Source organism: Neomonachus schauinslandi, chromosome 16 (genome assembly GCF_002201575.2).
Source record: "Neomonachus schauinslandi chromosome 16, ASM220157v2, whole genome shotgun sequence".
Taxonomy (NCBI): domain Eukaryota; kingdom Metazoa; phylum Chordata; class Mammalia; order Carnivora; family Phocidae; genus Neomonachus; species Neomonachus schauinslandi.
The window spans coordinates 45,745,772-45,770,471 of NC_058418.1; the positions used below are offsets into that span (position 1 = coordinate 45,745,772).

The window sequence follows — 24,700 nt, forward strand, 5'->3', positions numbered from 1 at the left end:
CCAGTTTTTGAGCACTTGCTGTGTGCTAAAATGGCGTTTCTTTGTTTGAGAGGCTCTGGAGGATACTAATTATGGAGACAGGGTTAGAGAGCTAAAAAAGAGAGAATGTGTTAAGTGCTGTTGGTATACTGTTGGTATATACGCAGCAGGCTGTGGGACCCAGCAGGAGGAGTTAGAGGAATTCCCACTTAGAATAATATCAGGTGACACTCCTTCAGTGGCAGGCCACACGTTCTGCATTCAGCAGATAAGAACATTGCAGATGGGGTGGGGGGAAGATAATCTGGCTGGAGGAAAGGAATAATAAAAGATCCAGTATAATTCCTGGCATAATATAATATCTGGAAAAGGACTAGTATCTGGAATATATAAACAACTCTCAAAACTCAGCAACAAAAACAAAACAACCCAGTTAGGAAGTGTGTGAAAGGTATGAACAGCCATTTCACCAAAGGGAACACGCAAATGAAAAGATGCTTGACATCATTAGCCATTAGGGAAATGCAATTTAAAACTACAATGAGATATCACTACATCTTGATCATATATGTCACCATATAATTGTGAAGAGCTTCATGGTTTGATGTGCAGGAGAATTACCTGGGGAGCGTATTTTAAAATGGACATTTCTGGGGCCCACCTGTGAGCATGCACTGTTTTATCTTTTTAAGGAAGTGTTCAGGAACCTAGGCTTAGGACTGAAAGCCTAAGCAGGACTTCCTTTTGTCTACTTCTGTGCCGTTAACATGGTGGCCACTAGCTGTGTGTGCTTATTAAACTCTTGCAGTTGAAGGGGGGCTAATTCAAATTGAAATGTCCTATAAGTATAAAATACCAGATTTTGAAGACTTAGTAAAAAAAAAAATAGTGTAAGTGATCTCATTTATGATTTTTATGTTGACTTCATGTTGAAATGATAATATTTTAGATTTACTGGGTTAAATAGAATATATTATTAAAACTAATTTTACCATTTTTCTTTTTACTTTTTTAATGTGGCTCCCATAAAAACAAAATTACATATGTAGCTTGTGTTTATGGCTCACACTGTATTTCTTTTGAACAGCCCTGCTCTACTACAGAGCATATCCTTAAGCCCTCTTATTTAGCCAACCATACATAAGCATCGTTGGTGTGTATAGAAAGCCCAGGACACAGAGGTTAAGGCAGACCCGAAGACTTCTGTCCTAGGGAACTTACTGCGTGGGAATAGGAGATAAGGGAGCTGGCAAAAGAACATGGAGCAGGAGCGGGGACCCCTGCCACAGTGACCTTGCCACCAGTGCCGTATGGCGTGAGCCTGTGATTACTATGTTTCAGAACTGTCAACTGGACATGTATGTAATTTGATTGGCCTGTGAGGGAAATTAAGGCATAAAACTTTGTTACATTGTTGCTGTATTGCTGTTAATAACTTCGGAGGCCTGCACAAGGGTAGGGACAGGGTGATGCAGGGATAGACAGGATCGTAGAGGTGTCAGGTAGCAATGATAAAGCTTAGCGGTAAACATAAATGAGTCTTGATATAAAAATAGCTTTTATGGTGACAAGGACTGTAGACTCATCCCATGAAGTTTGAGTTTCTCTGAAACATACAGCTCCCTGGGTATAGCAGGCTCTTGAGAATGCAACTCTGTGATGTTGGGACAAGGTCAAGGCTGGGATTATACAGGGTGCCAAAGTCTGGAAACCTAGGCAGGCCTACATAATGGTGTCAAAGACATCTTCAATCTATTAAAAAATACATCTACTTCCAGACTTTATGATCACCCTGTATATGTGGGAGTCCTCCATATCAGTGGTTCTCACCGGGGGCCAGCCACCTTTGTCCCCAGGGGACATTTGGTAATGTCTGGAGACATTTTTGTTTGTGCAGACTGGGGAAGGGGCTGATACTGTATCAGGAATGGTGCTAAATATCCTCCACTGCACAGGACAACCCCGCACAACAGAATTATCTGGCTGTGAATGTCAGTAGTGCTGAGATTGAGATACCTTGCTCTGTATAAAGGACTCCATGTAGCTGAAATGTCCCTAAATAGAGAAGGAGATGGGGAAGAGGATCTTAAAGATTTTTTAGGGTTGAAGAGAGAGGGAGGAGGAAGTAGAGAAAAGAGTGAGACTGAAGCTAAGGGTGGGAAGATTTCCAAGGAAGCTGGTGGGCAATGGAGTAGAAGCCCGTGAGGTAAGTGGGATATGAACATGTTAGGGAAACACTTACCTTCTTTTGTGAGGTTTAGGAATGAAAGGAAGACTGTAAACAGTAGCTTTAAGGCAGTGTTTTGCAGACTTTTTTTACTGTAACCTACAGTAAGAAATACAACTTAAGTCACAACCTAGTATATATGCTTTTACAAATAACTGAAGCCAGAGTTTCAGATTTAGAGCTTACCTTTCCTGTTTGCTCTGACACCTGGTATTCTCTATTAATTCTCTATTCAAATCTAGTCTGATGTCTTTCACTTCTTAAAAAGTTTCTTCTTGCTACCTGCCACATTTATTTCATGATCTACTAGTGGTTCTCAAACAGTTGGAAAAAAAAAAAAAGCTAGTCTAGGAAAGATAATTACCCTCAGGTGGACCTGAGTAGCTAAAGTCAGAAAAGGTGAAAGGGGGGCAGGGAGAGGATGTACCTGATGAGCTCTGTTAGAGGAGTGGGCAGAGCTGGGATCCAAGTGAGAGAGGGGGAGCCCTGAAGGGAATGTGGGAGATGGGTGCCACCCTGTGGGGGTGGATAGTGAGGAGGTTGAGGAGCACCTTTGAGGCAGTCTTGGTTTTCCCAGCGAGGAAGAGGTGATACTGACGGGAGGGTTAAGTGAGGGGCCAGTTGGAGGTTTAAGGAAAGTGGTGATTGCTTGAAAGTACTCTGGGGAAGCTGATAAGTTCAAATGATAGGGTTCTAGGGTATCAGGGAAGGAGGGGGTTTCTCTGTCATCTATTATTCTTTTTTTTTTTTAAAGATTTTTTATTTATTTATTTGAGACAGAGAGAACGAGATACAGAGAGCATGAGAGGGAGGAGGGTCAGAGGGAGAAGCAGACTCCCTGCCGAGCAGGGAGCCCGATGCGGGACTCGATCCCGGGACTCCAGGATCATGACCCGAGCTGAAGGCAGTCGCTTAACCAACTGAGCCACCCAGGCGCCCTGTCATCTATTATTCTAATCTGGATTGTGTGACACTTGCTTTCTGCCAAACAGCAAGGGAAAAGATACATGAGAATTGACTTCCAGGTTCCACATTGTTCTGGTCACTGTTTTTCAGATTGTTATTTCCCTGTTTGTTCACAGTTTCAGCTATCTCCTTGCTCCTGTTTCCCTTCTGCAAAAGCCCGCTCCTCCAAATTCACATGCACATAGGCATGCGCAGAGAACTGGGTAGATCACCCCCACTCCCTATTAAAACAGAACTTATCAGCCATTATGTTATAACATGGATCCAGTTAACTTTCAGGTCATAATAATTTTATTATTGTAGTACATAAGTTGTATGCCTTTTTTTTTTTTTTTTTCTGAGAGGGGGTGAGTGGGGTGGGGGAGCGCAGAGGACCAAGAGGGAGAGGGAGAGAGAGAGGATCTTAAGCAGGCTCCACGCCCAGTGTGGAGCCTGACTCAGGGCTCCATCTCATGACCCTGAGATCATGACCTGAGCTGAAATCAAGAGTGGGACGCTTAACTGACTGAGCCACCCAGGCACCCCTGTATGCCTATTTATACAGACAACAAATAATTATTCAGTCATTTATTTTATCACATTTATTTAGTATCTACTGTGTGTCAGGAATTGTTCAAGACACCTAGGATACAGCAAGAAAGAAAACAAAGCCTTTGCTTTTGTGGAGCTTATGTTCTAGTGGTTTAAGATCAAGGGCAGCTAATTTGTAAAAAAAAAAAAAAAACCCAGAAGATAAACAGGCATTCTGCATACAATGTTATTTTGCAAATGGCATAAAAATGCTAATATCTGCTTTTAACCACAAATGTTTAATTAAGAAGAGTACAAATTGATAAAGATCAACACTTGAATATGAAATTTAACTCAGTTTTAGAAAAAAATGGGTTGAATTTCAAAAAACTTAATGGCAATGTCCTCCAATCTTTGGAAATAGAAATGCCACTAGACAGCCTGTTCCTGTTGTCTTTTTCTCACCTGAGGCTTTCCTGTTCCTCAGTATGCAAAGGAGAGCACTGTGCAGTCTCCTGGGCCTTAAAGAAAACTGTGTTCTCCTCTTCCTAAGAGGTTGAGCAGACACGTTTTGAGTCCCACAACAGCACATACTCAGCCATTTCTAACAGATGGCATGTGCTCAACTCTTGTAGCCCACCAGGTGTTGCCTCTTGCTCCAGATTCTGTGCTGCTTCCTCCAGAGCATTTTCAAGCATTTAAGTACTATGAAGTCACAAGTTATTGGGGACATACAGGTCTGGAGAAGCATAAGAAGCAGTATTTTGGGGCACCCGGGTGGCTCAGTCGGTTAAGCGTCTGCCTTCGGCTCAGGTCATGGTCCCAGGGTCCTGGGATCGAGTCCCGCATCGGGCTCCCTGCTCGGCGGGAAGCCTGCTTCTCCCTCCCCCACTCCCCCTGGCTTGTGTTCCCTCTCTTGCTATCTCTCTCTGTCAAATAAATAAAAATAAATCTTTAAAAAAAAAAAAAAGAAGCAGTCTTTTTTGTTGGGAAGTGTAGTGACCTGGATTCAAAATCTCATTTCCTATTCCACAGCTACTATTTTCTGCCTCTGTTATATTTGGCTCTTCCGGTTTAATAGGTTTATATTTCTGGCAGGCTACATGGAGTTTGGAATAGTAATCTCCGGAGGCTCTATACTTGAGTGCTCTATTGTTTCCAGTATAATTCTCAGGTGGCATGTGTCTTCCATTTCTCATGTCAGATGCTGAGACCAACATTGACAGTGAGTCCACATCAACTCAGGGAATTTCTGAAGAAAGAGATGTGATGATATCACATGGGCTGCCACAGAGTGTTTCTCAGGAAAGTGACTTTCCAGAAACATGTGAACTGGAGAAACACCAGGAAATCCCCACAGTGAAAAATATTAAAAGAAAGGATGAGAGAATCCTCTGTGCAAGGAAACCCTTCAGATATGAGGAATGTGGGAGATGCTTCAGCTTTTTTTCTTACTATGTTAGACACCAGAGAATCCACACCAGGGAGAAACCCTACCCATGTGAAGAGTGTGGGAAATCCTTTAATGGCAATTCTTCATTAATTTGGCACCAGAGAATCCACACTGGAGAGAAACCCTACCAGTGTGAGGAATGTGGGTGAGCCTTTAATAATAGTGCAAATCTGATCAGGCATCAGAGAATCCACAGTGGGGACAGGCCCTATCTCTGCACGGAGTATGGAAATGGCTTCCCCAGTAGTTCTGAGTTGGTTATACACCAGAGAATCCACACTGGGGAGAAACCTTATGAGTGTGGAAAAGCTTTCAGTGTTAAGTCAACATTAAGTCGGCATCAGAGAATCCACAGTGGAAAGAAACCATATGAGTGTCTCAAGTGTGGGAAAACCTTTAGGACTTCCTCCCAGCTACATCATCATGCGTGTGCTCACCCTAGAGAGAGGCCTGTCCTGGACCTCGGTTCCTTTGGCTTCCCAACATTTTTTACCCCCTTTTCATGGTAGTTCCTGCCCTGCTTTTTTGGAAGGCCACTTAGCCCTCACTCACCAGTTGATGTGGTAGATAGGTGCAAGGGTGGAACTTGTGGCCTAGTCTAGCCCGTCAATACTGTTCCTTCACCTGGCCACAGTGATGGGTGCAGGTGACCAGGTTCATCCAGTCAGGGGCGAAACCTACCCTGGTTTTGTTGGACTTATTCTGCTGGACTCGGATGTTAGCCTTGAGCCATCATGAAGGGTGAGAAGAGGCCAGCCCTGCAGGTAAGAGAGAAATGAAGAGAACCAAATCTACCTCTGGGTTTTTCAGTGACATGAATCAATAAATTTCAATTTTTTGCTTAAGTAGTTTTGAGTTGGGTTTTCTTTCCTTGGTGATACTGACCCATTTCAGTGTCTCACATGTTTCAAAGCCTTCAGAGTTAACATAAACTTGATTTGGCATCACTGAGTCCATGGTATGAAGAAACTTTTCATATGTGTGATATGTTGGAAACACTGTAGCTGTGATTCTGATGGTTTGCACAGAGGCAAACACTCAAGTAGTTTGAATGTGGGAAAGCCATTAACCCTCAGTTAAGCCAGGTATCCCAAATGGATGGAAGTTAAAGCAATTTAAGCACTGTAATGAAAATTTCAAGTTACTTAGGTGCTTTTCTTTGTTTTGTTCTTTTTTTTTTTTTAAAGATTTTATTTATTTGAGAGAGTGAGAGGGAGCATGAGAGGAGAGAGGGTCAGAGAGAGAAGCAGACTCCCTGCTGAGCAGGGAGCCCAATGTGGGACTCGATCCCGGGACTCCGGGATCATGACCTGAGCCAAAGGCAGTCGCTTAACCAACTGAGCCACCCACGCGCCCCTTTGTTTTGTTCTTAAGTAGGCTCCATGCCCAACGTAGGACTCAAACTCATGACCTGAGATCAGGAGTCACATGTTCTACCGACTGAGCCAGCCAGGTGTCCCTTCAAGTTAACTATAAAACTAAATTTCTATCAGTGAATATTCTGTAGGGAAGATGCATGCATTAAATGGAAAGCCTTGTTTACTTCCTACTCAGTTTCTGACAGGAGTGGGTGCTGAATTTTTCATCTTATTTTAGATCTTACAGAATGCTTCCTTTTTGACCTATCTATAGTTAATTATACTATTCTTTTCCTAATATTTAGTCATATTTATATTCTCATAATCTTAGTTGGATTTGGTAGTACACATTTCTTTATATCTTGCTGGATAGTATTTGTTAATATTTTAGGATATTGTCATCTATATTCATATGTGTGATTGCCCTGTAATTTTTTTCCATCTTTGTCAAGATTTGGGAACTGAGTTATATGAGATTGCTAGAAATAGCTAGGAGGCTGTTCTTTTTCTGTACTTTAGAGAAGTTTCAAAAGCCTAGCAATTATCTGTTCCTCGGAAATTTGGAAAAAAGTCCACCTAATAATGCTGGCTGGGCCAGTCGCTTTTGTTGGGGGTAGTGTAGAGGACAAGAGATCTTTGATTACTTTATCAGTTCCTTCTATGGTATTGATCCAATTACACTGTCTATTCTTGAACCAATGTTGGTAATTTATAATTTCTTACTGACATTTACAAATCAGTAGCCCTGCCTTTTACCCAGACTATCCTATTTAAAATATATATATTTTCAATATATGTTCCTTGGCATTCCTAAATTTGTTGGTTGACAAAATCTATATGAAGATTTTTTATTACTCATATATTTGCATGCAAAGGCTTGACATTTGTCCTTATAATGCCTAGAATAGCATGGCTGCCATGACCTTTGATTTGGTTAGGGGACTCTAATAACTGAGGAAATGGCCTTTGTTATCCATCTAAAGCAGGGTTTCTCAAACTGGACACTATCAATATTTGGGACCTGATAATTTTTTGTTGGTGCTGTCCTGTGCATTGTAGGATGTTTAGCTTACCCACTGACATCTACCACTACATACTATTTGTAACACTCTGCCTGACCCCAGTCATGAAAATAAAAATTGTCTCCACTGATCTAGAGAGACCCTAAAGGTATATTTTTGTAAAAATAAGGAGCAAATCCTCTTCTTTGCATGCATGTCAGTTTGTGCCTTGTTATGTCCCATGCCTCCCTGTATTGTCATCTACTTGTCGTGACAGTTCTCAATTCCAGACTTAACCTGCTGCCTGAAATCTTGCCCTGAGAAGACAGCTTTATCATCTCCTTATTTGACAGCAATCCGCCCAGTGGGGAGGACACTGGGAGGTCATCTTTTAGTAATGGACTTAAAATTGTGCAGACGCACCAAAAGTGATTCAGGCAAAGAAATGGTTGAAGTCACTTGAGTCAAGGTTTGTTTGTTTCAGTTGTTGCCTCTCCAAAGAATATTAGCCTTTTATTTGTTATAGCTGTTCTTTAATAAACACTAATAGCCAGTAACATTGTGTGTGCTTTCCTATGTTAGGTAATCCCCATTAATTGGATCCTCCCAGCAGCCTTTGAAGTAGATACTGTTATCTTGTTTCACTTAGGAAATTGAAAAACAGGTTAAATAGGTTGCCCAAAGATACAGCTAATAAGTGGAAGAGCAGAGACTCAGACCTGAGTGGTCTGACTTCGGAGCCCATGTGCAAACCATTACACAGTATTGCCCTCCTGTCTCCACTGCCTTTTTTTTTTTTTTTTAAGCTTTATTGTATTGTTGACATACAGTTGAATCATCTTGTTGACTTCTACAAAAGGTCTTGCTGGGATTTTGATTGGATTGCTTTGAATGTATAGATCAATTGGGGAGATGTGACATCTTAACAAATTTGTTTTTCAGTCAATGAACACTGTATCTCTCTCTGTTTATTAGGTATTCTTTCATTTGTCATTATTTTGTAGTTTTCAGCATGCATATCTTGGACATATTTTGTTAGATTTATACCTAAATATTTTGTGATTTCTTTGTGCTATTGTAAGTGGTACTATTTTTGAAAATTTATTAAAATTATTTTGTATCATAGGAAATTTTATTATCAGAAATTTCAGTTTCCAACAATTGATTTTTTTTCTTTTTTGTACCTTGACTTTAATTCTGTGACCTTGTTAAACTCACTTGTTCTAGGAGATTTTGTGGATTCTTTGGGATTTTCTTTTCTTTTTTTATTTTATGTTATTTATTTATTTGACAGAGAGAGAGAGCACAAGCAGGGGGAGCTGTAGGCAGAGGGAGAGGGAGAAGCAGGCTCCCCGCTGAGCCGCGAACCCCACATGGTGCTCAATCCCAGGACCCTGGCATCATACCTTAGCCAAAGGCAGACGCTTAACCAACTGAGCCACCCAGGTGCCCTGGGATTTTCTGCGTAGACAGTTATGTCCTCTTGCAAATAGTAACGGTTTTACTTCTTCCTTTCCAATCTGTATGCCCTTTATTTCTTTTTCTGGCCTTCTTGTACTTGTTAGGACTCCCAGCACGGTGTTGAATAGTAGTGGTAAGAGCAGACATTCCTGCCTTGTGCCCAATCTTGGAAGGAACGCATTCTTTCTATCACTATCGAGTATATTTTCAGCTGCAAGGAAGCAATCCATATCAAATCCTATGTCTTTGTAGCCACTGCAACAAAACATTGAGCTTAACTGTAACTCTTTGGGCAGCCAAGTTTTATGCATGAAACTTAAGTTCCACTATAACTTCAGTCCATTTGTGGCTAGGCTTTTCAGAGAGCTGGGAGAGAAGTTGCTATTTTCCCCACCACTTTAAAGTCAGGAATAACAGCCAGTGTGTCATGATCATATTCTATATTCTGGGTCCCCTGACTTACAGTGCTCTTAGTCTAAATTAAAGATAGATAACATAGGAGTTAGAGGGAGAGCCGGGTATTCAGGCGGTGAGGTGACCAGGAGAGAAGGTGGCTCCCATTGGAATCTTAGGAGTGACCAAGGCTTTAAGATAATTATGTTTGATGGTAGATACCACAATAGACCTGGGTATGAGTATATATTTTCTTGTAGGTGGTACAATAGAACCGCAACAATTAGCTATTTATTAATCCTGAAGACTCACTGGAATACTGTGTGGACAACTGGGATTGGAAATTACTCATCATTTAAGCAAAAAGGATTTCAGGATGGCTAGCTTTTCCCCATTCTAAAGGTCCTAAGGACACTGGATTAGAGTCTTGGTAAAGGAAACCCAGATTGCAAAATCCTGCTGAATTTCTTTCTAAATATCAAGAGTGGTATGCACTCTGATTCATGAAATGTGACTATGCAGGAAATAAGTAACACTGTTTAAGTTCTAATTCTCACCTGTAAGTCACCTGTGACAGTAATTGTTCACCTGCCATTCACCTGTGACAATAATCTTGCTATATTTACTAAATGATTTGAATAAAAAAAAAGACTTGCATAAAAATCAATAAAATATCATGGAGAAACAGGGCACCTAAGTTCAAGCCTTGGTAGGAAGCATCTGCTAATGCTCATGGCCAGGGTTGAAAGATGGCGCAGTATGTAGTTTGTCTAAAGCACTTCAAAATACAACTCAAATCACACTGCTTCTCTGCGTGGAGTGGTCATTTACCAGAGATAATTGAGACATTTCTTCTCATTGGGTAGTCTTTTTTTTGTTGTTGAGAGTTTGTGTAGATTAAAAGTATAGCAACCCCCTCCCCCAAGCAAAAAAATCAAGCTCTTCCCAAGTCTTGCCACTGAATAAACACATAGGTTTCCATTATTCTGAAGACTAATAAAATTACCAACAATAAAGACTTTGTTTCATGTCCAGATTTAATGGACATTATATGATGTAAATACCGAGAATAGGCAAGTCTGTAGAGTCAGAAAGTAAATCAGGAGTTGTCTGGGAATGGAGGAAAGCTTTACATTGGGTTGTATTAATTTTCTGTTCCTGCTGTAACAAATTATCAGTGAACAGTGACTTGAAACAACCCACATTTATTCTATTTATTTATTAATTTATCTTATAGTTGTAGAAGTCAGAAGTCCAAAATGGGTTTCACTGGGCTAAATTCAAAGTGTTGGCTAAGGAAAGACTTTATTTTCTTGCCTTTTCCAGTTTCTAGAGGCCACTTTTCTTGATTCGTGGCTCTTTCCCTCCAGCTTCAAAGCCAGTGATGTTGGGACAAGTTTCTCTCAAACTGTCACCTCTGTGGTTCTCTCTTCCAATGACCTCTTCCACTTTTAAGGAGTCTTATGATTACATTGGGCCCATCTAGATAATCCAAAATAATCTTATTTTCAAATCAACCGATAAGCAACTTAATTCCATCTGCAGACTTAATGTTTCTTTATTATGTAAGCCAACATACAAGTTCCAGACATCTTTGAGAGGAACATTATTCTGCCTATCACAGGGAAGATGGAAAGTGAGTGCTAGTGCTGATAGTTACGAGGTTTCTTTTTGGGGATGAAAATGTTCTAAAATTGTGGTGATGGTTGTGCAATTCTTTGAATGTACCAAAAACTACTAAGTTCTGTACTATAGATGGATGGATTGTATGGGATATGAATTACATTTTAATAAAGCATGTGTGTGTGTGTGTGTATTCAGTATTTCTAAAACCAAATTCTGTAATCTTCCTGCCTGAAACCAACTTCTTTTCCTGAGTTCCTGAAGTAATTGAATCTTGGTTAATGACCCCTTCATCTATCAGGTCACCCAAACTTTATGGCTAGAATAGATTGCTCCCTCTCCTCATATCTGTTATTCAAACTTTTTAAAAATCTCCACTGTTTTCACTTCCTAAATAGTTCTAAAGTAATATCCCTTCGCAATCCTGGTCTTTCTTACTTTCTTACTCTTTTCCCCTAAGGAGGACATTTTTTTTTTTTTTTTTTTTGCCTAACGACCTCTTTGGCATTGTGATGACATCTGTGGACCACTCTGAAACTATATTAAAATACAGTTAAATGGTTTAAAAATATAAATCTGTGATACATTAATATACGTGTCTTTATCACTGTGGTGAAATGAAATGACATGATCTAAAGGTGAGCCCTCATAACAACGATGATAACTTCAAATTAGGGATGAGAATAGCTTGTATTTTGAGATACCTGCATCAACTGTGATGTGGTATGAAAATATCTGTGATTTCAATTGGTGACAAAGTCACAGGTACTGCTGATAGTACTGCGGTTTGTTTCCAACACATAATTGAAGGAAATGCTAAATTTCGGTTAGAGATCAGCGAAAACAGTCAACGTTCCCTGCCATTCAAGGTCTGCGAGGACCGCAGGTTAAGAAGCCTCGCCCGCCCCCCTGGGGCTCAAAGCCAGGGGACCACCGAGCGGCGCGCTCGGGCGTCCTAGAGAGTAAGCACGTGCGGCTTGGGCTACGCGGCCTGCTCGGTGACGCGCTTCCGGTCACGCCGCACATTGCGCCTTTCTGAGGTGAGTGGTGGGCTTTGTGGCCGGGTCGTCTCTGTTAGGGGCACACCCTTCGCCCCTCCTGCGGCCCTGAAGCAGCGGTGGAGGGAGGCGGAGGCTGCCTGCGGGCCGGTTCCGTCCTCCCTCGGGTGCCTTTGCTCGCCTCAGCCCGCGGCGGCCGCTTTGGGGCGAGGAGCTGTGGACGGAAGGAGACGCCCTGTGTGCCCGACACAGCTGCAGAGCCCTGCCCGTTGGGCCCGCCTCTACTTACCTAGCAGCTGCATAGCAGCCCCTGCTCCAAGTTCCCGGGATGCGGCTGTAAAGGAGCCGAGAGTGGGCCCCGCCCTCAGGGAGCTTTCAGTTTAATGGGAAAGTCACGTAGTAATCAAACCTGATGGGTTCACCCTACCTGTAGCTGCGGCCTGTTGCTTTTGGGCGAAGACCAACTCTTTAACGTGTGCACAGGTCCCTGCATGGCTTCATCTTCTGCAACTTCTACAACCTCGTTTTGCAGCACACTCTCCTCGGCTGTGCTACAGCCTTCTTGGCTTTTCGCCTCCAGAACATGCATTTTAAACCTAGTTAGTTCCTATCCCTAAGTCTTCCCATCTAGGATAGATTCCCCCGGCACTAATCACAATTGTTATCTTGAAGTTACTTATGAGACTCTTTGATTAGTGTGTGTCTTTCCTTTAGACAGAGCTCCATGACAGAAGGTCGCATCCGTTTTTCCTCTCTCCATTGCATCTCACACTTGGCCTGGAATGAATGAAGTATATATACATAAATGTTGAGTGTAGAAAGCACAAATTAATGCAAATGTGTGATCTCAAACTGGGAGACGTGGTATACAGTAAAGTGAACACAGTATGAGTGTAGTGTTTAACATGGGAAGCCGACTTGGTTTGTAGAGGATGATCTGAAGGATGATCTAGTATTACCTAGGTGAGGAAGGGTCAGGCTGCTGGAGAGTATTGTAGGCAGCCAGTATCAGTTACAAAGGTCCTAAAGTTGGAGAAGAGTAGTTCATACAGAGGCAACAGCAGGTACAAAGGCCCTGAGTTAGTATAGTAGAGGGAACTGAAGGAAGGCGGGAGTGGCTAAACAAAGGAGGAGGGTGGCACAAGATGAGGCTAGCAGGAAATTACAGCATGCAGTGAGGTTAGGGAAGATGCTGGCTTTTTGGCAGAATATGACTGCTTAGCACAAAGTGTAGGGGATGATATAATTAAAGTAACACCCAGCATTTGGGCAAGTTGAGGTGGCCTTTCAGGGTCCTTTGCTAATCAGTTTTGGTCATCACTGGGTTCTAGAATGGAGTGGTTAACAAAAAGATGCCGGCCCCAAGGTCTAAGAAAAGGAAGACTTACTCTGTGATTCTTTTTCTGAATATCCTTGGTGACTATTCCATATTAACCTCAGAATGTTATAAAAGAGGTCCTTTTGGGATTATAATTGGAAGTGATCTAGTGTAGTTAACTGAAAACGTGTCTTTTGGAATCAGGCACATCTGGTTGGAATCCAAGTTCATCCACCTCCTTGTGACCTTGGTAAAGAAAATTATTCTCATAGCCTTGTTTTCTCATTTGGGAAAAAGAAAATTAAGAGGATTAAAGTGGAGCCTGAATGAAGGGATATGTATTTTATATATTTTACATCCGAGAACATTTTTTTTTTAAACTTTTTAGGTTTCTCAGTAAACGTTATTTTATTTATTTATTTATTTATTTATTTATTTATTTATTTGACAGTGTAAGAGCACGAGCAGGGGGAGGAGCAGAGGGAAAGGGACAAGCAGACTCCGCACTGAGGGGGGAACCCAACGTGGGACTGGATCCCATGACCCCTAGATCATGACCTGAGCTGAAATCAAGAGTCAGACGCTTAACCGGCTGAGCCACCTAGGGGCCCCAAAGTTTATGTTTAAAAATAAAGGTCTGGGTTTCCTCTTGTTAGGTTTTGATTTTGTTTTTGCTTGTTTTGCTCTTTGTGTACTCCTATTCTCCCTGTACTTACATCTTACCCAGGACAGGAAGCATGGTTTGATGGTGGTACAGGCTCTGGTGCCCGAGGGCAAGTTACTTACCCTTTCAAAATCTGTTTCTTCCGAATTCAAACTTCATTGTATGGTGTGGGTTGAAAGAAATATATGCCACTTATCCAGTGGGCATTGGGTAAATGATGGCAGTATTGTTATTGGCTATAGGTTTGTTGGTTTAAAGGAGAGCCTTTGGGCCAGGCTCACTCATGGTTCTCTTTGCTTCTTCCCTCAGCCCCTGCCCTTCACTGAGAGGGAGCCCAGGTGACGGCAGCCATGTCCCTGAACGCCTGGCACCAGGTGAGCTGTGATTCCCTAAGGTTAGCCTTCAGAGATCTAATTTGAAAGAAATGGGGCATGAGAGGGATAATTCTGGAAAGACTCTTAGAACCAAAGCAGCAGGAAGGCATCTCTTGATTCTCTCCAGTAGGACTGGATGTTGGGGAGAAAGCTGATGGTGAGGGGCTAAGCAGCCAGAAGCCCTGCAGACATTGGCTGGAGAGAGTGTCCGGGGAATCAGAAGTACAGTCTCCTGTTCTCCAAGGATCTCTGCTGAACTGAAGAGCCCCAGGTTCAGTAGGGACTCCCATGGAGGGATCTCTGAGAATGAGGGACTTGGGTTGGTGGTAGAAATATCTGGTGTTTGGTGGGGGTGATCGAGATCAGTGAGGTTGCAAGGTTCTTGGGAGGTGGGGGCAGAGGGCCAGTAGAAGGAAGACAAGAAAAGGGGGCCTCTAGCCTTTGTCCTCTTAAAGAAGTTTGGGTTTCATAATCAGGGAAAATACATCACCCTTAAGGTCAGTGCTGCTGGCTAAGGTGAGGCACCAGCAGACTATGACGGGGAAAATCTGCACTAGGACAGGACACCTGAATTTAGGGATCCCATCGGGCCTCTGTGGACTTGAGCTAATCACTTGAACTCTGTATTTTGATGGACTTCATCTGTTAAGTGAACATTAGGTACCTTACATTTGTGGGACTGTGAAATTGATTTCTTGAGTTGTAGCTCACTTTTTGACTGGGGAGTTGCTAGGTGTTGATTACCATTTTCTCTTCCTGGGACTTATTTATCCAATAACTTAGCATCCATGAACTGTATCCCAAGTCCCAATCCTGGGTTTCTGACATCTGGAAGGTCCCTCTCCCTGACTTTAATTGATGCAGTGTCTTCCCTATAGCTTCCACCCTCTTCTGATCTTCTGTAAGTATTGGTGAGTCACTGGTACCACCATATCACAGTCCTCACCACTCAGTTTCCAGACTGCTGAGCAGTTGTTGACTCATTCTCCCTTCATACCACTTCTAGAGAGGAACCAAGTCCAACTCCTGCCTGCTATCTCTTCCACTTGTCCAACAAGTCCACTCCTGCCTGCTGTCTCTTCCACTAAGCTCTCTGCTAGACGTTCTTGAATACAGGCAGTATAGCTTTTCGAGCACAGATGGGGTTGGATGAGACAGGCTCATCAGAGCAAACCATGATGCTCTTCTTGTTAAGGTGGGCTTGAGGTTTGGGGCAGAATGAGCACTTGTGGGGTACAGATGGATTACCTGGGCACTGAGTCAGTGAAGAGGGATTAGGTAGGTCCTGACATGCTACCTGTGAGTGAGTGTCTAGACCGATTGAAGCTAATGTCCATTTGTAGATGTAACAACAAAAGATTAAAAGTATTTATAAAACCAAGGAATTTGCTTTAGGAAGTTTAATTAATGGGAGATTTTCCAAGGTTTTTGAAATGTTACCATGTTTTAGAATAGTACATTTCATGTTTTAATGGAAGCTCTTCTGTTAGAGAAGTTTCAGATTTTTGGTTGTAAAAATAGTCATTTAATGTTCTAACATCCAGTTTCTTCATTTTTTCTCATTAGCCATCCCTATTAGGACCCCTCCCTCATACTGTTCCCTATGCCCTGCACTCTGTCCCTGAGTCAGAAAATTGGCTCTGGGGCAGCAGGAACCTTTTGTTTTAGGAGTTGGTGACCTTTAAGGATGTGGCTGTCTACTTTACCGGGACAGAATGGGCTGGTCTTTCTCCTGCACAGAAGGCCCTGTACAGAAGTGTTATGCTGGAGAATTATGGGAACTTGACATCCCTTGGTAAGGCTGCTTTCCTCCTGGGACTCAGATCTGTGCTTTCCTGTTTCCTTCCTTGTTCTCTCCTAATAGGCTGGGTGTGCAGTGTGGAGAGGGAGAGATTGTCTCCAGTATCTTCCACTCTGTGGCTCCAGGGCTGAAACCAAATGACCCACTTCAAAGGTTGCTGGGTAGGGAGAGATACTGAGTCAGTTTGGTAGCAGTGTATGGAATTGTCCCCTGGTAAGAGTACATCCCATCCTCCAAGGGACTCTACACAGTAAAGAATACATACTTTCCATTGCCAGAGGTAAGTTCTTGTCTAGGGAAGGGTGTGACCCATTCCCTGTGTTTGCATATATCTTGTAGGATCTCACTAACTTACCTACTCTTAAGTAGGAAGGGATCACAGATGCTCAGTTTCTTGATCAAATCTTGACTTTCCCCAATCCTGAGCCTTCTTCTGTGGATCTTACTCTTATGGAGGCTCTTGGGGTTTTCCTTCTTTTGACACAGCAGACCCACAGCTGAAAGGTGCCATTTTCTCCCCCTTTTCAGGATACCCAGTTCCCAAACCTGCCCTGATCTCACTTCTGGAGGGAGGGAATTTGCCTTGGGGCTTGGAGGCACAGGATAACCCATCTGCAGAGAGGACCAAAGACATCTGTAAAGGTAAGGAGGAAGGTTTAGAACTGGCAACTATGGAGCTTTATAGAGCAGTGTATTTTAAAATGAACCATGCTGGGAAGGATTTAAATAAAATGGATGATTTCTCCTAGTAAGTAAAATATGAAACCTTTTCCATTAATTTTAACTCTTATTAAGATAACAAGTTCCCCTTAGTAAATTTCATGTAATTTTTGAATCCATTACTCCTTTCTGAGTTTTGGCCTTTCCTATCTCAGTGGTCCTCCTTAGGACAGGATGGATTTGTTCACAGGTGGTTTTCAGCACTTGCCGTGTGCCAAGCTTTGTTTAAGAAGCTCTGGAGGATACATGCTATGGAGACAGATGTAAAGAACTTTAAAAAAAAATGTGTTAAGTGCTGTTCTTGGCATATAGGTATTGGGCTATGGGAGCACAGCAGAAGGAGAAGTTGGAGAAATTCCCATTTAGGACCTTAAGTAAGCTTCTTCAGTAGCAGGCTATATGTTCCAAATTTGACTTATGACAATGGATCCCATGTGAAAAAAAAGGTAGTCTCTGGCCTAAGAAAAGGAGTAGAGGATCCAGTAAATTGTTGGGAAGAATTTAGCAGTTTAATGTTCAGGGACAGTCACCTGGGAAGCATATTTTAAAATGGATATTTCTGGAGCACCTACAAGTATTTGTCTTTTCTAGTAAGCAGTGGGGGAGCATGACGCTTAGGACTCGAAGGCTAAATAAGACTTCCTAGAATCTGGGGCTGGCAGAGTCTACAGTATATCCTGATCCCCTTTACTCAGCCAATGGTGTAGATGAATGTAGTTGGTGTGTCTTACCCACCCAGCCTTGTATGGAAAATCTAGAATTCAGAGTTGGTGGTGGACCTGAGGGCTCTATCCTAATGAACTTGGGGCTTGGGAACCGGAAGTGAAAGAGCAGGTAAAAGCAAACAAGGAGCAGGAGCAGTGACCCCTGCCACCGTGACCTTGCCTCTAGTGACATAGGCCCATATTTGGTTGTATTTGTGAAATATTAACATAGTATTTGCTGTGGATTGGCCTGAAGGAAATTGAAGGTATAGAATCTTGTTAAAAACCCTTACTACATGTCAAGTGTTAACTTTTGAGTGAGTAAATTGGAAAGGGGATAGTGGCAGTGCAAACAAGAAAGAGGAAAGAGCATGTGGAGCTAACATTGACCAGATCTTATCAAAACTTGGCCATCAAAGAGGAGAATTGAGTCAGATAACACTGGGAAGTCATGACACAAAAGAAACTTTTTAAATTCATGTGAATTCAGATCTGAGCACAGAGTCTGAGTTTCCTTTAGAATATGTATAATTGGATGGCCAGAGCAGACCACAGAGAAGGCAGGTGTAGAGTCTGAGATAAATGTCAGGTCTATAGGAGTAGATACAAGGGTACTCTACCAGAGTTTTAATTAAAATGACACCCAGAGAACAAAAAGAGCTGAATCTTAAATATTAAGGGATATTTAATTTTATTGAGACAGGGAGGAGAAAGTAGACAGAGGAGCGTCCCCAAGAGGGAACATGGACCTGAAGCCAAGGGTAGGAGTTTCAGGGTAGATACTTTGTAGAGAAGGAGTAAATGGGAGATGAGGAAATTGAGGCAGCACTTTATTTTTTATTTTTTTATTAACATATAATGTATTATTTGTTTCAGGGGTACAGGTCTGTGATTCAACAGTCTTACACAATTCACAGAGCTCACCGTAGCACATACCCTCCCCAGTGTCCATCACGCAGCCACCCTATCCCTCCCACCCCCCACCACTCCAGCAACTCTCAGTTTGTTTCCTGAGATTATAGGCAGCACTTTAGATAAGTTTATTTTGGTAAGTTTAGAAATGAAATACAACCATACCAACTCTTTTATTATGAGCTTCACCCTGTATATGCATTATGTACTTTGAGACTGGAGTTTCAAGAGACAAAATTTACCTTGGCATTGCAATGTATGTGAATTCTGTTCTAGGTTACGCTAGTGTGTTTCATTTTAAAAATTGTCTGATAGTTACATACTATGTCCATTTCACAACTAGTGGGTAAGCAGTTTGAAAAACACTACTATAAGAAAAAGTTGGGGGGCGCCTGGGTGGCTCAGTCGTTGAGCACCTGCCTTCGGCTCAGGTCATGGTCCCAGGGTCCTGGGATCGAGTCCCACACCAGGCTCCCTGCTCTGCGGGAAGCCTGCTTCTCCCTCTCCCACTCCCCCTGCTTGTGTTCCCTCTCTCACTGTGTCTCTCTCTGTCAAATAAATAAAATCTTTGAAAAAAGAAAGAAAGAAAAAGTTGGATGTGAAGGGATGATGGTTAAGCCCAAGTTGATTTGAGGATCTGCAGAAGGAGGTTGGTGATGAAGAGGAGGGATGACACAGCTGGTAGAGCAGTGTAGCAGGGGGAGGGAGGAGATGGCATCAGGGGTGATTGGGAAGTGTGAGACTTGAGAGGGAGCAGATGGCTTGTAATGAATGGGTGTAGAAATGGAAGGGAAAGACGTTGGGGGCACTGCATCTGGGCAGCTTTGTTCTTTCAGCAGGAAGGTGGGGGTAATGGCTAGAGACCTAGGAAGGTGATGGCTTGGAAGAACTGCTGTGGGGATCCTGATCTAGATGATGGCAGATTATGGGGCAGCAGGAAAATAGAGTATTTTGGTCATTGATTGCCCAGTCCTGGTTTTATAACTGAGCACCCTGTTTACTTCAGTCTCCAATGTCTCCTCTCCCACTGCCTTTCTCCAAGGGCTCTTACTCGTTTAACACACACTTGAAGGACGAACTTGATTAGATGAGTCCCAGATACCTGAGATTAATGTTAAAATTAGTCCAACATTTTATATAAAATAGATTGACTTTGGGACACCTGGGTGGCTGAGTCAGTTAAGTGTCTGCCTTCAGCTCAGGTCATGATCCCAGGGTCCTGGGACTGAGCCCCGCATTGGGCTACTTGCTCAGCAGGGAGTCTGCTTCTCCCTCTGCCTGCCGCTCCCCCTACTTGAGCACGCTTTCTTTCTCTGATAAATATATAAATAAAATCTTTTTAAAAAGTAGAATGACTTTAACGAGGTAAAATGGCATACAGTCTTGGAATACAAATGCCATTTTACAGGTGGCTGAAATGAGAACTACTCTGCAGTCTTTGTGTATCTAGGTAAACTGTATTCTTCCCTTTCCAAATAAAGTCTCTGCGTGCTTGAGATCCAGACTTTTGTGAGAGTCTGATAACAAGACGGGAATTGCCAGCAATTTTAGGGAGTTCATTGTCCTCTGTGGACCTGCAGTTAACAACCTTTGGGGGATGTCCTGTATTTAAGACCCTCTGAGTGTGATTTTCTTCTCTCCCTTGTCTTGTCACAGCCTAGTGCCTTTAATGCTTAGTGTCTCCAGGCTTTGGGGCTATTTACAGGGTATGGATTTTTTATTTATTTTTGGGTATGAATTTTTTAAAAGAACCTTTTTCCTTCATCACATTTGTATTCTGACTCTGTTCTGTTGTGCTTTCTGACTCTTGAGTCTTGCTAGCCCCAGTGTCACCACTTGCTCTTAGGGCCTGTGCCTTTGGCATTTTGTAGGCCTATGAATATGATAAGGTCAAGAGATATTAGAATGTACCAGAGAGAAGTTATTCAAAAAATACGGAGTCTGGAAAAGCTTAGGAAGCAATCTGATGTGTGCTGTGTATACCAGTACCCTGTTTCTCCTTGACTGTTCTCTGTGTGATATTTGGCACTTTAATTTTAGTAGCCTGGTCTTGCTAGCAGTTCGATGTGGAGGTTGGAATAGTAATCTCTAAAGACCCTATAATTTTTGATGCTTTTTGTTTGTTTCTAGCATAATTCTCAGGTGGCATTTGTGTTTTCTCTTTTATTAGATACTGAGACCAACGTTGGCAATGAGTCCACATCAACACAGGGAATTTCTGGAGAAAGAGATATGATATTGTCACATGGTTTGCAGAAGAGTGTTGTTCAGGGAGCCAACTTTCTAGAAACCTGTGAACTGGAAAAGCACCAGGAAATCCCCACAGTGAAAAATATTAAAGGAAAGGTTCCAAGAATCCACTGTGCAAGAAAACCCTTCAGATGTGAGGAGTGTGGGAAATGCTTCAGTTATTTTTCTTACTATGTTAGACACCAGAGAATCCACACCGGGGAGAAACCCTTTGAGTGTAATGAGTGTGGAAAAGCCTTTAATGGCAATTCTTCATTAATTCGGCACCAGAGAATCCACACTGGAGAGAAGCCCTATCAATGTGAAGAGTGTGGGAGAGCCTTTAATGATAATGCAAATCTGATCAGGCATCAGAGGATCCACAGTGGGGACAGGCCCTATCTCTGTGGAGAGTGTGGAAATAGTTTTACCAGTAGTTCCGAGTTTGTCATACATCAGAGAATCCACACTGGGGAGAAACCTTATGAGTGTAATGAGTGTGGAAAAGCTTTTGTTGGTAATTCACCACTACTTCGACATCAGAAAATCCACACTGGAGAGAAACCCTATGAATGTAAGGAGTGTGGCAAAAGCTTTGGAAGGACTTCTCATCTTAGCCAACATCAGCGTATTCACACAGGGGAAAAGCCTTATTCTTGTAAAATATGTGGGCAGGCCTTCAATTTTCATACAAAACTAACTCGGCACCAGAGAGTCCACAGTGAGGAGAAACCCTTTGACTGTGTAGATTGTGGAAAAGCCTTTAGTGCTCAGGAACAATTAAAAAGGCATCTAAGGATCCATATTCAGGAATCTTCCTGTTTATGTGATGCCTGTGGAAAAGTCTTCGCTAGCAAAAGAAATTTTCTTCAGCATCAAAGAAACCATACTGCAGAGAAACCCTATGAGTGTGTCAAGTATGAAAAAACCTTTAGGACTTCTTCCAAGCTAGGTCATCATGAGCATGTCCACCCCGGAGAGAAACCTGTCGTCCTGGACATTTGTCATTTTGGCCTCCCAGAATTTTTCACCCCCTTTTACTGGTAGTAGTACACTAAATTTCCCTTTGGATTTCATCTTCCACTCAGGAGCAGGATGTGTGACACAGGCCTGGCTCAGCTGCATGTTCCTTCCCCTAAGCCATAGCTGTTGGTTCAGATGTCAGTAGTTTACCCAACATGGTCCAATTACAGTCCCTGGACTCGGCAAGAGTTAATAGGAAGAAATAACTCTACTTTTTCCCCTTATCTTAAAGCTGAGAGGAACTCTTAGATTCTTGTGGAGGCTGAGGAGAAAGCACAGCAAAAAAGAAATCGGAGTTGAAGAGCAATCTCCCTCAAAGCTTCTGTTTGAACAACTACATTAAACCATATCTGAAGCCAGAAGTACAGCTGGGTTTTTGAGTTCCAGTAAGCAATATGTTTAATTTTGTTTTTGTTTTGTTGTCTTTTTGTTCAAGCAAGTTCAGGGGAGGTTTTCTTTCCTTGCAAGAGAGCTTTATCACTCTAACAAAAATCTTCAGGGCTAACAAACCTGATGGAGAAATGTTTTTTGTTTTTTGTTTTTTTTTAAGATTTTATTTATTTATTCATGAGAGACAGAGACAGAGAGAGAAGCAGAGGGAGAAGCAGGCTCCCAAGGAGCAGGGAGCCCGATGTGGGACTCGATCCCAGGACCCTGGGATCATGACCTGAGCCGAAGGCAGATGCTTAACCGTCTGAGCCACCCAGGTGCCCGAAATGTTTTTTTTTTTAAAGATTTTATTTATTTGACAGAGAGAGACACAGCGAGAGGGGGAACACAAGCAGGGGGAGTGGGAGAGGGAGAAGCAGGCTTCCCGCTGAGCAGGGAGCCTGATGTGGGGCTTGATCCCAGGACCCTGGGATCATGACCTGAGCCGAAGGCAGACGCTTAACGACTGAGCCACCCTGGTGCCCCTGGAGAAATGTTTTTATGTGTATGATGTGTGGGAAAGTCTTTAGCTATAGTTCCAGCAGTCCCTGTGATTGTAACAAGAATGGAAAACCCATTGTAATGTAATAGCCTGGGCTACATCAGGGTACCAGTATATAGAAGTTCTAGCTATTTAAGCTCTGTGATACGAGTTTGATGTTACTGCAAAACTGTGCCTGCATCAAGGAGTCCATTCTCAAGATAAGTCCTGTGAAACCAAAAGCTATCGCTCTTAAAGCTTTCATTTTGTTTACTCAATTTTTATTTGGAATGGGTGCTATTCTAGGGATTAAACTGGTAAATGCCGGGCTATTGTAGCGTTTACAGCATGCCACTTACCAGCGTGTCTAGAATAGCATGCCCACCTTGCCCTTTGAATTGGTCAGTGGGCCAAGGAAATGCTCTAGTTCTCTCATAAGAGGGAGTGCTGAGGTGTCTCAGTAGGAAGACAGAGCTGGCTCTTTAACTTAGGTGTGATGAATGTGGTCTGTGCCCTCCTTTGTCTCCTGTGCCCTTTTGCTGCCAGCCATTGTGGCAGTCACCCTGCCACATTCCAGACTTCACCTGCTCCCTGAAGTCTGCCACCTGGTGGCTTCACCACCTCTTCCTTATTCGGCAGCAGTTGAACTGACCAATGAGTGACAGGCTGGGGGAATCACTTAACTTAAAAATTGAAGTATAATATACACACAGGAAAGTGTACAACCTGAAATATTACCAAAAACATGGCCTTATCATCACCAAGATCAGGAAAAAGTACATCCCAGTACCCTATGTCTCCTTGTGCCTGGTTCTAGTCATTACTTCTCTCTCACAGTAGTCTCTTTTCTGATTTCTACCATCACAAATGTTTACGTGAACGGAATCATCAATATAGATTCATTCTCATTGCCACGTGGCATTCTGTTACATGAATATACCACAATTATTGCCTGCTGTTGGTACACACGTGCGTTATTTTCAGGGGGATCATTTTTTTTCTTTTTAAGATTTTATTTATTTGACAGCACAAGGGGGGGGGGGGGGCAGCAGGCAGAGGGAGAAGGGAGCCTGATGGGCTCGATCCCAGCACCCTGGGATCATGACATGAGCTGAAGGCAGATGCTCAACCCACTGAGCCACCCAAGTGCCCCAGGGGGATCATTTTGAGGGCAGATGATCTAAAAGCACTCAGAATAAAACTGGTGAGAGTAACAGATTCCCTGACTTAGTTTCACATGTTGCCACGTTAGCCACAGCTGCCCTTAATAAATGATGTCACAGCAGTAATACACTTTTGACGCTCACCCTGTGTCAGGCACGTCCCTAACCACTGCACATACTTAATTGTATGAAGTAGTTGCTGTAGTTAGCTCCATGTTACAATTGAGGCAAAGATTAATTAGGCCACCCAAGGACACAGAAGTAGCAGAGCCAGGGTTCAAACACAGGCAGCCTGGTTTCAGAGCCCACTGGTGTCCTGGCCATCCCAGTATTGCCCTGTCAAGATCAGAGGGAAGGTCAGTAACAGAAGAGGGGCTGTTGGAGGAGACTGATAAACTCCATAGAGGTGGAAAATATCAGGAACAAGTCAGGATGAGGCTGTACCTGACTTCAGAGAGAGGGAGGTAGATGGGGAATAGGCAACAGTGAGGGAAAGCATAGATTGAGCTAAAACAGACATGTCTACTACAGACAGTATCTTAATATGGCATACCCAGGAGGCAGAGGACCGGGCTCTTAGGTCCCTTCACCCTCGGAAACACCATTTGAAAAATGGGTATTTTCTTTTTTTTTTTTTTTTTAATATTTATTTATTTGACAGAGAAAGAGACAGCGAGAGCAGTAACACAAGCAGGGGGAGTGGGAGAGGGAGAAGCAGGCTTCCCGCTGAGCAGGGAGCCCGACGCGGGGCTCGATCCCAGGACCCTGGGACCATGACCTGAGCCGAAGGCAGACGCTTAACGACTGAGCCACCCAGGCGCCCGAAAAATGGGTATTTTCTATTCTGTACCTGAACCAGGAGCTGGCTCCTTTGAGGTGTTTCAGCTTTGAGATGTGATAGCCCGAATGATGT

At 42.8% G+C, this 24,700-nt stretch overlaps 1 protein-coding gene across 1 annotated transcript; it reads left to right on the forward strand.

The window, feature by feature from the left end:
• The first annotated feature begins 14,244 nt into the window (after positions 1-14,244).
• On the forward strand, positions 14,245-21,779 carry ZNF19 (zinc finger protein 19). Its single transcript, XM_044922267.1, has 5 exons — positions 14,245-14,325; positions 14,456-14,596; positions 15,994-16,120; positions 16,655-16,768; positions 20,633-21,779. Exons 3-5 carry the CDS (start codon positions 16,087-16,089, stop codon positions 21,736-21,738), a joined length of 1,254 nt encoding a protein of 417 aa, XP_044778202.1. The 5' UTR covers positions 14,245-14,325; positions 14,456-14,596; positions 15,994-16,086; the 3' UTR covers positions 21,739-21,779.
• Positions 21,780-24,700: the final 2,921 nt, after the last annotated feature.

What these genes read in the sequence shown, in the direction of transcription:
- ZNF19 (XM_044922267.1), top strand. Translation starts at nt 16,087, where the DNA reads ATGCTGGAGAATTATGGGAACTTGACATCCCTTG. An exon ending in TGGGAACTTGACATCCCTTG is followed by an intron (nt 16,121 to 16,654) that starts GTAAGGCTGCTT and finishes CCCCCTTTTCAG; the next exon opens with GATACCCAGTTCCCAAACCT. An exon ending in GACCAAAGACATCTGTAAAG is followed by an intron (nt 16,769 to 20,632) that starts GTAAGGAGGAAG and finishes CTCTTTTATTAG; the next exon opens with ATACTGAGACCAACGTTGGC.